Raw genomic sequence first — 14283 nt, 5'->3', positions numbered from 1 at the left:
CATGGAGAAATTATTTTTCATTTGTTTTTATTTAGAAAAAAATTAGTTTCCTAAGTTAGCATACAAAGTAATTGATTTTATTATGGCATTTTGGCACATATTTTGTTGTGCAAAATCCTTAAAGTTGTTGTGCTATGCTGGTCTGGTTGTGGTTCATTGGAGTTGTAGCTGGGTAGTACTATTCGTCACCTCTCTACCTTAGCTTGCATGGCCCCTTTAGGTACCATGAAAGCCAGTCCTCAGGGAAGAAGCTTTCAGGTTAGATTGAGCTCAGATCTTCTAGTTTCTGTATCCAAAGTACAAGACATCTTTAGCAATAGGAACTTACCTGTACTTTAGAAGGGCAACTGCAATAGCCTGTAATATTCTGGGCTTATCTTAGACTTCTGGCCAAGAACTCAAAAGGCTGGCCTTCCCTTATTGGTCCATTTGACTCCATTATTAGCCCTCTTCTGATGATATGTTATATGTATTCCATTAAGTTTTCCCCTTTCCACCCCTTACTTGTGATTTCTTCTCTCATGGTCCCTTATTTACTTCTATAGCATACTCCCCCACCACACACACACACACACACACACACATTTGTTGTATGGATTTGGAATGGGAATAAAATCTAGGATCAGCATGTGAGAGAAAATATGCCACTTTTCTTTCTGAGTCTGGCTTATTTCACTTAAAATTATGATTTTACTTTTTTATTGTTGCATGTATATGTATCACACTTTCTCTTTCCATTAATCTATTGCTAGACATCTAGCATGGTTCCATTGTCTGGCTATTGTGAACAGTAAAGCATAGGTATCAAAGTGTATTATAGTAGGGTTTCGAGTTCTGTCCTGGTTTGCTTCTCTGTTGCTTTGGTAAAGGAAAGGGTTATGTCATATGGCTTAGACACCATGATCAGGATTGGTTGGTAGATCATTGAGCAGGAACCTTGATGCAGAGACCATGGAGGAATGCAGATTACTGTCTTGTTCTTCATGGCTTGGTCAATCTGCTTTCTTAAACAACCCAGGAATACCTGCCCAGGGGTGGTACCTACCCCACAATGGGCTGGAACCTTCCACATCAGCCATAAATCAAGATAATTCCTCATAGACATGCCCACAGATCAATCTTTAGGATCTCCCCACCCCCTACCCCACTAGACCTCCCCACTCTCTGGGGCCTCCAGTCTCTTGAGGGTTAGGTGGATCTTTTCTCACTGAGCCCAGACCTGGCAGTCCTCTGCATATACACACATAATTTGTTAGAAGTTTTTCTCTTTAACTGAGTAGATTTATTTCTGTGTCCTCTGTTCTGTTAGTCTGTGTATATATTTTTGTGACACTCCCCATTTTCTTTGTGTCAGGTATTGTGATACTCCGAGCATTAGTCCTTCTGTTTGTGGTAGCCTTGGCTGTTTGTGATCATTTCCATTTCCATATAAATTTTAGGATATTTCTCCAGTTCTGTGAAGAATGTTGTTGGAATTTTGATAGGGATTGTGTAAAATTATAAACTTCTTTTGCTAACATAGCTATTTTTATATTAACATGGAAAGTCTTTCCACCTTCTAATGTCTTCAGCCTCTTTACAGCATACTGTAAAGTTTTCATTATAGGAGTATTTTTTGTAGTTCTTATAAATGAAATACTTTTCTAATTTGTTTTTGCTGAATTTCTTATTTGTATAGAAACAGTGATGATTTTTTAAATGTTGATTTTATCAGATTTGAGAGATTTTCAGTAGAGTATTTGGGATGCTTCTAAGATTGGATCGTGTCAGAATATGGGTTGATGTTACTTATTTTTTATTGTCTTAGTGTTCTAGCTAAGCTCTATATTGAATAAAAGTGGAGAAGGTGCACACTTGTCTCATTTCAGTTTTTAGAGGAAATGTCTTTGAGTTTTTGCCATTTCATATAATTTTCGCTATAGTTTTGTTCATATACTAAAACATGTTGCTTTTCTTTTTAGTTGAACTTTTTTTGTCAGTTGTCTTCTGGGTCTACTGAGATGATCATGTAATTTGTATTCAGTCAGTTTATATATTGTATTACATTTGCTTTTTTGAGCCTTCCTAGAATGAAGTCAGCATGGTGGTTGTATTAGTTAAGAGTTCTCTAGAGCAACGAGAGAGAGAGAGAGAGAGAGAGAGAGAGAGAGAGAGAGAGAGAGAGACTCTCTCTCTCTTTGTGTAAGGGAGTTTATTTTATTAGAATGCCTTACAAGGTGTGGTCTGGCTACTCCAACAATGGTTGTCTCCTGGTGGAAAGACCAAGAATCTTCAGTCCAGGAGGCTAGATGTCTCAGCTGGTCTTCATCTTCATTAGAATCCTGAAGAAGTGGGTTGTAATGGCAGTGAAGGAATGTCTCAGCAGCAGAATAGGTGAACTTGACAGCAAGAGAAAAGGCAAGCGGGCAAAAAGCAAAAGCCTTCCTTCACACCCTTTTATGTAGGCTCTCACCAGAAGGTGCTGCTCAGGTTAGGGTGGACTTTCTGATCCCATTGAAATAATCAGAAAATTCTTCACACACGTGTACAGCTGCTTGAGTTCTAGTCAGTTTCTTATAGAGTTAACCACCAAGATTATCCATCATAGTTATGATGTACGATCTTCCTGGTATGTCCTTGAATTTTGCTTGCAAAGATGTTGTTGTATCTATGCTCATAAAGGAAATTTGTCTATAGCTTAAGTGTTTTCTTCATTCCAGTTTTGATATCAGGGTATAATACTTGCTTCATACAATATATTTGGTAGTGTTCCTTCTCTTATTATTTTATGGGACAGTTTTAGAAGTATTTGTGTTACTCTTCGTTTCCAATGGGTAACACTCAGCAGTAAATCCTGCTGCGGAGGCCTTCATTACGATATACTGCCTTGGTATATTGAAGATCTTCTTGATTTACTTTGATAGGATAGATGTGTTTGTACATTTATTTGTCTCAATTTCCCAGTTCTTTCTAGAATATATGTTTTACAGGTATTCTCTAATTACCTTCCTAATGCCCTGGAGTCTGTTGTAACATGTCTCTTTTAAATCTATATGTTTATTATTCTAAGACCTTTTTGTTTCTTTCAGGTAGTTTGACTAGATGTTTGTCAGCTGTGTTTACCTTATAACAGAATCCATTCATGTTTGAATGAATCTATGTACTTTTACTGTCTATTTCATTAACTTCTGTCCTAGTCTTTATTATTCTTTGCTATTTACTGCATCCAAATTTGGCTTGTTCTTTTTCTGGGACCTTGAGGTATATCATTAGGTTATTTTTGTGAGACTCTTTTTTTCAATATAAAAAAGACTTCCTAGGTGTAGACTTTCTGCTTAGAATGCCCTTAGCTGTACCACAAAGTTCCAGATAAGTTGCACTATCATTTTCATTTGACTCTGAAAATTTTTTTTGTTTTGTTTCTTCAACATCCTAAACTGTCAGTTCTCAAATACATTGTTCAATATCCAAACAAGTATTTCTTAGTTTCTGTGATTTCTCATAATATTAGTTTCTAGTTTTAGTCTACCATGTTCTGCTTAGATACAAGAAAGGATTTTTCTTTCTATTTGTTTAGGCTTGGTCTGAAGCCTGTAACGGGACCAATAATAGAGAAAGTTCTGTAGGCAGTAGATACCTGTTTACATCTGATTGATCTGTGGTCTGATTTAGCGCTGATGTTTGGTCTGTAGTTTGGAAAAACTTGTCTAAAGATGAGAATGTGATAATGCTGACTCCCACTGTTATAACAGAACCTTTGAATGCCTTCAGTATTTGTTTAATGAAGTTGTGAGTGCTGTAAATACCTATAGTTGTTTTACATTCATATTAAGTAGTTCTTTTTTATCAGTATATAATGGCCTTCTTAATCTTTTCTAAGTAGCTTTGGTTTGAAATCTATTTTATTAGATAGCAGAATAGCTTTTTTTGGTTTGTTTGTTCTCTTAAACTTATCCCACAATTCTTGGAAATTTTGGTCATGCTTATTAAAATGCATGTCTAAATAAATAATTGTCTTCCACGCCTGAATTTTGTTCTTCTGTATGGCTGTCTATAGGTGATGGTTTCTGCTTTTTCATTTTTATATTTTTTTGTTTATTTCTTTTATTAACTTGAGTATTTCTTTTTTTTCATTTTTTTTATTAACTTGAGTATTTCTTATATACATTTCGAGTGTTATTCCCTTTCCCGGTTTCCGGGCAAACATCCCCCTCCCCCCTCCCCTTCCTTATGGGTGTTCCCCTCCCACCCCTCCCCCCATTGCCGCCCTCCCCCCAACAGTCTAGTTCACTGGGGGTTCAGTCTTAGCAGGACCAAGGGCTTCCCCTTCCACTGGTGCTCTTACTAGGATATTCATTGCTACCTATGGGGTCAGAGTCCAGGGTCAGTCCATGTATAGTCTTTAGGTAGTGACTTAGTCCCTGGAAGCTCTGGTTGCTTGGCATTGTTGTACATATGGGGTCTCGAGCCCCTTCAAGCTCTTCCAGTTCTTTCTCTGATTCCTTCAACGGGGGTCCTATTCTCAGTTCAGTGGTTTGCTGCTGGCATTCGCCTATGTATTTGCTGTATTCTGGCTGTGTCTCTCAGGAGCGATCTACATCCGGCTCCTGTCGGTCTGCACTTCTTTGCTTCCTCCATCTTGTCTAATTGGGTGGCTGTATATATATGGGCCACATGTGGGGCAGGCTCTGAATGGGTGTTCCTTCAGTCTCTGTTTTAATCTTTCCCTCTCTCTTCCCTGCCAAGGGTATTCTTTTTCCTCATTTAAAGAAGGAGTGAAGCATTCACATTTTGATCATCCGTCTTGAGTTTCATTTGTTCTAGGCATCTACGGTAATTCAAGCATTTGGACTAATAGCCACTTATCAATGAGTGCATACCATGTATGTGATTGGGTTAGCTCACTCAGGATGATATTTTCCAGTTCCAACCATTTGCCTACAAATTTCATAAAGTCACTGTTTTTGATAGCTGAGTAATATTCCATTGTGTAGATGTACCACATTTTCTGTATCCATTCCTCTGTTGAAGGGCATCTGGGTTCTTTCCAGCTTCTGGCTATTATAAATAAGGCTGGGATGAACATAGTGGAGCACGTGTCTTTTTTATATGTTGGGGCATCTTTTGGGTATATGCCCAAGAGAGGTATAGCTGGATCCTCAGGCAGTTCAATGTCCAATTTTCTGAGGAACCTCCAGACTGATTTCCAGAATGGTTGTACCAGTCTGCAATCCCACCAACAATGGAGGAGTGTTCCTCCTTCTCCACATCCTCGCCAGCATCTGCTGTCACCTGAGTTTTTGATCTTAGTCATTCTCACTGGTGTGAGGTGAAATCTCAGGGTTGTTTTGATTTGCATTTCCCTTATGACTAAAGATGTTGAGCATTTCTTTAGGTGTTTCTCAGCCATTCGGCATTCCTCAGCTGTGAATTCTTTGTTTAGCTCTGAACCCCATTTTTTAATAGGGTTATTTGTCTCCCTGCGGTCTAACTTCTTGAGTTCTTTGTATATTTTGGATATAAGGCCTCTATCTGTTGTAGGATTGGTAAAGATCTTTTCCCAATCTGTTGGTTGCCGTTTTGTCCTAACCACAGTGTCCTTTGCCTTACAGAAGCTTTGCAGTTTTATAAGATCCCATTTGTCGATTCTTGATCTTAGAGCATAAGCCATTGGTGGTTTGTTCAGGAAATTTTTTCCAGTGCCCATGTGTTCCAGATGCTTCCCTAGTTTTTCTTCTATTAGTTTGAGTGTTTCTGGTTTGATGTGGAGGTCCTTGATGCACTTGGACTTAAGCTTTGTACAGGGTGATAAGGATGGATCGATCTGCATTCTTCTACATGTTGCCCTCCAGTTGAACCAGCACCATTTGCTGAAAATGCTATCTTTTTTCCATTAGATGGTTTTGGCTCCTTTGTCAAAAATCAAGTGACCATAGGTGTGTGGGTTCATTTCTGGGTCTTCAATTCTATTCCATTGGTCTATCTGTCTGTCTCTGTACCAATACCATGCAGTTTTTATCACTATTGCTCTGTAATACTGCTTGAGTTCAGGGATAGTGATTCCCCCTGAAGTCCTTTTATTGTTGAGGATAGCTTTAGCTATCCTGGGTTTTTTGTTATTCCAGATGAATTTGCAAATTGTTCTGTCTAACTCTTTGAAGAATTGGATTGGTATTTTGATAGGGATTGCATTGAATCTGTAGATCGCTTTTGGTAAAATGGCCATTTTAACTATATTAATCCTGCCAATCCATGAGCATGGGAGATCTTTCCATCTTCTGAGGTCTTCTTCAATTTCTTTCTTCAGTGTCTTGAAGTTCTTATTGTACAGATCTTTTACTTGCTTGGTTAAAGTCACACCGAGGTACTTTATATTATTTGGGTCTATTGTGAAGGGTGTCATTTCCCTAATTTCTTTCTCGGCTTGTTTCTCTTTTGTGTAGAGGAAGGCTACTGATTTATTTGAGTTAATTTTATACCCAGCCACTTTGCTGAAGTTGTTTATCAGCTTTAGTAGTTCTCTGGTGGAACTTTTGGGATCACTTAAATATACTATCATATCATCTGCAAATAGTGATATTTTGACTTCTTCTTTTCCGATCTGTATCCCCTTGACCTCCTTTTGTTGTCTGATTGCTCTGGCTAGAACTTCAAGAACTATATTGAATAAGTAGGGAGAGAGTGGGCAGCCTTGTCTAGTCCCTGATTTTAGTGGGATTGCTTCAAGTTTCTCTCCATTTAGTTTAATGTTAGCAACTGGTTTGCTGTATATGGCTTTTACTATGTTTAGATATGGGCCTTGAATTCCTATTCTTTCCAGGACTTTTATCATGAAGGGGTGTTGAATTTTGTCAAATGCTTTCTCAGCATCTAATGAAATGATCACGTGGTTTTGTTCTTTCAGTTTGTTTATATAATGGATCACGTTGATGGTTTTCCGTATATTAAACCATCCCTGCATGCCTGGGATGAAGCCTACTTGATCATGGTGGATGATTGTTTTGATGTGCTCTTGGATTCGGTTTGCCAGAATTTTATTGAGTATTTTTGCGTCGATAATAAGGGAAATTGGTCTGAAGTTCTCTTTCTTTGTTGGGTCTTTGTGTGGTTTAGGTATAAGAGTAATTGTAGCTTCGTAGAAGGAATTCGGTAGTGATCCATCTGTTTCAATTTTGTGGAATAGTTTGGTTAATATTGGTATGAGGTCTTCTATGAAGGTCTGATAGAATTCTGCACTAAACCCATCTGGACCTGGGCTCTTTTTGGTTGGGAGACCTTTAATGACTGCTTCTATTTCCTTAGGAGTTATGGGGTTGTTTAACTGGTTTATCTGTTCCTGATTTAACTTAGGTACCTGGTATCTGTCTAGGAAATTGTCCATTTCCTGCAGATTTTCAAGTTTTGTTGAATATAGGCTTTTATAGTAAGATCTGATGATTTTTTGAATTTCCTCTGAATCTGTAGTTATGTCTCCCTTTTCATTTCTGATTCTGTTAATTTGGACACACTCTCTGTGTCCTCTCGTTAGTCTGGCTAAGGGTTTATCTATCTTGTTGATTTTCTCAAAGAACCAACTTTTGGTTCTGTTGATTCTTTCTATGGTCCTTTTTGTTTCTACTTGGTTGATTTCAGCTCTGAGTTTGATTATTTCCTGCCTTCTACTCCTCCTGGGTGTATTTGCTTCTTTTTGTTCTAGAGCTTTTAGGTGTGCTGTCAAGCTGCTGACATATGCTCTTTCCTGTTTCTTTCTGCAGGCACTCAGCGCTATGAGTTTTCCTCTTAGCACAGCTTTCATTGTGTCCCATAAATTTGGGTATGTTGTATCTTCATTTTCATTAAATTCTAAAAAGTTTTTAATTTCTTTCTTTATTTCTTCCTTGACCAGGTTATCATTGAGTAGAGCATTGTTCAATTTCCATGTATATGTGGGCATTCTTCCCTTATTGTTATTGAAGACCAGTTTTAGGCCGTGGTGGTCTGATAGCTCGCACGGGATTCATTTTTATATTTGATTGATCTTTATTTCCAACATTATTTTTTCCCAGAGTTTCACTTCCTGGCTGTATTTTTTTCTTCCGTGTTTTAAAATTTATCCTGTAAATTCCTGAGCACTTTATCTACTTTCTCACCCAGGTCTTCAATAGGTTTCTGTATGTCACTTATTTGTTTGAATCTTCTGTTTTGCCATTGAGCCTTTGATTGTATGATGCTGAAATACCTTTCTGATGCTTGCTTTCTGGTACTAAGGACTTAGGAGCTTCTGTCCATGAAACAAGAAAACACAACAGAGAAATACTTTCCCCACCACACAAGGGGTGGGGGTGGGATGCTCATCCTAAGAGCTTGTTCAGGCATGATACAAGCTAAAATAAAACAATGATTACAGTATAAAAGTCTAGAGTAAAATAACAAAAATAAGAAATAAAATAGAAGATATTATAACCACAATTATTTTTTATTACACTTTTTTTTATTAACTTGAGTATTTCTTAATTACATTTCGAGTGTCATTCCCTTTCCTGGTTTACGGGCCAACATCCCTCTAACCTCTCCCCCTCCCCTTCTTTATGGGTGTTCCCCTCCCCATCTTCCCCATCCTCCCCCCATTGCTGCCCTCCCTCCAACAATCACGTTCACTGGGGGTTCAGTCTTAGCAGGACCCAGGGCTTCCCCTTACACTGGTGATCTTAGTAGGATATTCAATGCTACCTATGAGGTCAGAGTCCAGGGTCAGTCCATGTATAGCCTTTAGGTAGTGGCTTAGTCCGTGGAAGCTCTGGTTGCTTGACATTGTTTATAACCACAATTATTATCATTTCTAGTCACCATGATGTGGCTTTTCTCTCCTCCTGGATTGTCTTCTGTAGCAGTGTCTAAGGATAGGGAAAGTAGGGAAAGGTGCTTATTATCTCAGTAATTCAATCAAGCTAGATTTTCATGTTTCTATTATACTTTCCCATAATTCCCCAGATTAGACTCTTCACCTACTAGTTAAATAAATATCAAAGATATTTATTTATTTTATGTATATGAATACACTGTAACTGTTGAAGATACACACTGTAACTGTTGAAGATACCAGAACAAGTATTGGGTTCCATTACAGGTGATTGTGAGCCACCATGTGGTTGCTGGGAATTGAACTCAGGACCTCTGGAAGAGCAGCCAGTGCTCTGAACCACTGAGCCATCTCTCCAGCCCCTCTTCTTAAGCTTTTAACTGTAGGATGTGTAGGGAAACAAATCTCAGCTGTAGACTCCTGTATCTCACTTCTACATCTGTTACTCCAATCTGTCTTCCAGTGGCCATAGCTCTGGTTATGTTATAGTATATCCAAAACCTGGTTGTGTGTCTTTAGCCAAGTCTGTCTCTCTGCAACCTTTTCTTGTGAAACGCATGACCAGGAGGAGAGAATACCTGCCTGGCAAGTTACTCAAACTCTGCTCTGGAAGCTTGCTGTGGCTACCACTGGTCTGTGTATAAAAGCCATTTAAAAGGGAAGTGCTGTTATAACCTTTGGGGATTTTAAAAGCAAAGATATAAACTAATAAGAACAAATAAAAACAACAAGTAAACTTGATATTATATAATATGTAAATAAATCCACTTGGATATTTTAATGAGTAATATAGTTTAAGCTTTATCCACATTTTTTGTCTTTTTAGGCATGTATTAAAGATGTAACGAGCCCTGTTAACATTGACAATGGTTTTAATTTTAGGTATGCTTTGAACAAAAGAATAATCTTAGAATATTAAGTACATTCTGAAATTCTATTCTAACTTTTTAATCTTTTCAACAGACTACAGAATCATTAAGAAATTCTACACAGCAGAGATGGGAAAAAAACAACTCAAGACAGTTACTAGATGCTTCAAAGGTAAGATTTAGCCAACATTTCTACAGTTAGTAAGAAAAGTTTGCAAGCCCATGGAACATTTACCAATTTATGCTGCATATTTACTATATGTTTTACATTTCAGAAATACTTTCCTTTCTCTTGTTTTTATTATAAATACTAGCAGGAAGGTATATTTCTACTAAGAGTGCGGAAAGAAATCTTGGTATTATCTAGTACTGCAGAAATCTGTCTGAATCCCTTGAGATCGGTGCCAACTAGTGGAACATTTCAGAAAGCTTTTGTAAATGTAATGGCAGCTTTTTGACACCCAAATTTACCCTAATTTGTGACTGATACATAGAAATTGCCATTTTTCCGATGCGGAACATTCCTTTACCTTAGAAGACGTTCAGATAGTAGAATACCATGGGATTCGAAGTTCGTTAGAGCCCCAGGGACAAGTGATGCTGAGTGTAAATATTGAGGAGGCTTCTTTTCATTGTTAATTTGCAAGAAGCATATCTTTCATAATTACCACTGCTTCAAAATGAGACATGTAAATCTCTATAATAGAAAAAGAACAAAAAGTTATGAGGCTATTTGCACCCTGGGAACTTTATTTTTCCCTTTGTTTAGTAATTGTTTGCCATTACGGCACAAAGCATTGTTCTAATTTATGGAGAAACTGGACAAATGAATTTGTTTTCCACTATTAAATTAAATCTTTAAGTAGAAAATATGTTCAGGCTCTCATTATCGAAGATATCACCGAATTTGTTTATATTTCAGTCTTCTACTTCATTGAAGACCTCATCATATTATGTGATATTTGCCAGAACCCTTACTACAACTTGATGCTTAGCCTTTTAGAGGAAAAAGGACAAACGAGATGCTATCAGAATAAAGATCACCTTTTTATGCTTCCCTCTTACCAAGTGCTTTACAAGTGTTAATCTAAAAATTGATAACGCATTTATGACTATTATTTTCTATGTGCCATTAGTAAGACAAGAAGATACTTTTACTTTTTTTATTGGATACTATATGTATTTACATTTCCTGTTTTCCCACTCTCCCATCCTTCCTCCCCACTCCCCTACTTCTATGAGGATGCTCCCATTCCCACCCACCCACCCTCACCTCAACACCCGGGCATTCCCTACACTGGGGCATCCAGGCCTCACAGGACCAAGAACCTCTCCTCCAAGTGATGCTGAACAATGCCATCCTCTGCTACGTATGCAGGTGGAGCCATGGGTTGTTCATGAGTACTCTTTTCTCAGTGGTTTAGTCCCTGGGAGCTCTGAGAGGTCTGGCTGGTTGATACTGTTGTTCTTCCTATGGGGTTGCAAACCCCTTCAGCTCCTACAGTCTTTTCTCTAACTCCTCCATTGGTGTCCCCTTGGTCAGTCCAGTGGTTAGCTGCAAGCATCCTCATCTGTATCAGTAGGGCTCTGGCAGAGCCTCTCAGGAGATAGCTATATCAGCATGCACTTCTTGGCATCCACAATAGTGTCTGGGTTTGGTGTCTGCTTATAGGATGGATCCCCAGGTAGGGCAGTCTCTGGATGGCCTTTCCTTCAGTCCCTGCTCCACCCTTTGTCCCTGTATTTCCTCCTGTGAATATTTTGTTCCCCCTTCTAAGAAGGAATGAAGCATCCACATTTTAGTCTTCCTTCTTCTTGAGCTTCATATGATCTGTAAATGGTTTCTTGGGTATTCCAAGCTTTTGGGCTAATATACACTCATCAGTGAGTACATACAATGTGTGTTCTTTTGTGACTGCATTACCTCATTCAGGAAGATATTTTCTAGTTCCATCCATTTGCCTGCAAAGTCATTGTTTTTAATAGCTCAATAGTACTCCATTGTGTAAGTGTACCACATTTCCTTCCTTCCTTCCTTCCTTCCTTCCTTCCTTCCTTCCTTCCTTCCTCCCTCCCTCCCTCCCTCCCTCCCTCTCTCTCTCTTTCTTTCTTTCTTTTTCTGTATAAAGGACAACATTTAATGGGGCTGGCTTACAGGTTCAGAGGTTCGGTCCAGTATTGTCAAGGCAGGGGAGCATGGTAGCACTCAGGCAGGCATGGTGCAGGAGGAGCTGAGAGTTCTGCAACTTCATCTTCATCCATACTTCTTTCTTTAGAGACTTGAAGTTCTTGTCATACAGATCTTTCACTTGCTTGGTTACAGACACAGCAAGGTATTTTATATTATTTGTGACTATTGTGAAGGGTGTCGTTTCCCTAATTTCTTTCTCAGCTTGCTTATCCTTTGAGTAGAGGAAGGCTGCTAATTTGATTGAGTTAATTTTGTATCCAGCCACTTTGCTGAAGTTGTTCATCAGGTTTAAGAGTTCTCTGATGGAACGTTTGGGGTCACTTAAGTATACTATCATATCACCTGCAAATAACAGTATGTTGACTTATTTCTTTTCAATGTTTATCCCTTTGATCTCCTTCTGTTGTGTAATTGCTCTGGCCAGGACCTCAAGTACTATCTAGAATAGGTAGGGAGAGAGTGGGCAGCCTTATCTAGTCCCTGATTTTAGTGGGATTGCTTCAAGTTTCTCTCCATTTAGTTTGATATTGACTGCTGGTTTGCTGTTTATTGCTTTTACTATGTTTGGATATGGGCCTTGAATTTTTGATCTTTTCAAGACTTTTTTTCATAAAGAGGTGTTGAACTTTTGTCAAATGCTTTCCAAGCATCTAATGAGATGATCATGTGTTTTTTTTCTATGTGTTTGTTTAAATGGTGTATTAACATTGATAGATTTCCATATATTGAACCATCCCTGCATTTTTGGGATGAAACTTACTTGATCATAGTGAATGATCATTTTGATATGTTCCTGGATTCAATTTTTGAGAATTTTATTGTGTATTTCTACATCGATATTCATGAGGGAAACTGGTCTGAAGAGCTCTTTCTTTGTAAGGTCTTTGTGTGGGTTAGGTATCAGATTAACTGTGGTTTCATAGAACAAATTGGATAGTGTTCCTTCTGTTTCTAGTTTGTGGAGTAGTTTGAATAGTGGTATTAAGTCTTCTATGAAGGTCTGATAGAATTCTGCACTAAACCCATTTGGTCCTGGGATTTTTTTGGTTGGAAGACTTTCAACAACTGCTTCTATTTCTTTGGTACCTGGTATCTGTCTAGAAAATTGTCCATTTCATCCAGATTTTCCAGTTTTATTGAATATAGGCTTTTATAGTTGGATCTGATAACTCTTTAATATCCTCAGACTCTGTTCTTATGTCTCCCTTTTCATTTCTGATTTTGTTAATTGGATAGTGTCTCTGTGCCTTCTGCTAAGTCTGGCTAAGAGTTTATCTATCTTGTTGATTTTCTCAAGAACAAGCTACCTCCTGGTTTTGTTGATTCTTTGTATAGTTCTTTTTGGATTTTACTTGGTTGATTTAAGCCCTGAGATTGATTATTTCCTGCTCTGGGCTCTTCTTGGGTGTATTTGTTCGTTTTTGTTCTAGAGCTTTCAGATGAGCTCTCAGATTATTAGTGTATGCTCTCCAGTTTCTTTTTGGAGGTACTCAGAGCTATGAGTTTTCCTCTTGGCACTGTTTTCATTGTGTCACATAAGTTTGGGTATGTTGTGCCTTCATTTTCATTAAATTCTAAAAAGTCTTTAATTTCTTTTTTATTTCTTCCTTGACCAAGTTATCACTGAGTAGAACATTGTTCAGCTTTCATGTGTGTGTGGGCTTTCTGTCGTTTTTGTCATTATTCAAAACCAGCCTTAGTCCATAGTGATCTGATCGGATGCATGGAATTATTTCAATCTTCCGGTATCTGTTGAGGCCTGTTTTGTGACCGATTATCTGGTCAGTTTTGGAGAAAGTACCATGAGTTGCTGAGAAGCTGGTATATTCTTTTGTTTTAGGACAAAATGTCCTATACATATATCTGTTAAATTCATTTCGCTGTTAGTTTCACTATGTCTCTGTCAATTTCTCTTTCTCTGATCTGCCCATTGATGAGCGTAGGGTGTTCAAGTCTCCCACTATTAATGTGTGAGGTTCAATGTGTGCTTTGAGCTTCAGTAAAGTTTCTTTTATGAATGTGGGTGTCCTTGCATTTGGAGCATAGATGTTCAGAATTGAGAGTTCATCTTGGTAGATTTTTCCTTTGATGAATATGAAGTGTTCTTCCTTATCTTTTTTTGAAATTTTGGGTTGAAAGTCGATATTAATCATATTAGAATGGTCATACCAGCTTGTTTCTTCAGACCATTTGCTTGAAAAAATGTTTTCTAGCCTCTTATTCTGAGGTACTGTCTTTGTCACTGAAGTGTGTTTCCTGTATGTGGCAAATTACTAGGTCCTCTTTCCATATTCAGTCTGTTAGTCTACATCTTTTTATTGGCGGATTGGGTCCATTGATGTTAAGAGATATTAAGGAATAGTGATTGTGGTTTCCTGTTATTTTTCATTGTTAGTGGTGGAATT

At 38.0% G+C, this 14283-nt stretch overlaps 1 protein-coding gene across 1 annotated transcript in view; it reads left to right on the top strand.

The window, feature by feature from the left end:
- Abcb7 (ATP binding cassette subfamily B member 7) overlaps positions 1-14283 on the top strand; it is a 141169-nt gene that overhangs the window by 56790 nt on the left and 70096 nt on the right. The window contains 1 exon segment of the mRNA NM_212518.1: positions 9782-9859. Coding sequence (NP_997683.1) covers positions 9782-9859 — 78 coding nt within the window.

Source organism: Rattus norvegicus, chromosome X, assembly GCF_036323735.1.
Source record: "Rattus norvegicus strain BN/NHsdMcwi chromosome X, GRCr8, whole genome shotgun sequence".
Classification (NCBI taxonomy): Eukaryota; Metazoa; Chordata; class Mammalia; order Rodentia; family Muridae; genus Rattus; species Rattus norvegicus.
Note: the sequence above shows the minus strand (reverse complement) of the source record. Positions and strands in the feature narration are given on the sequence as shown.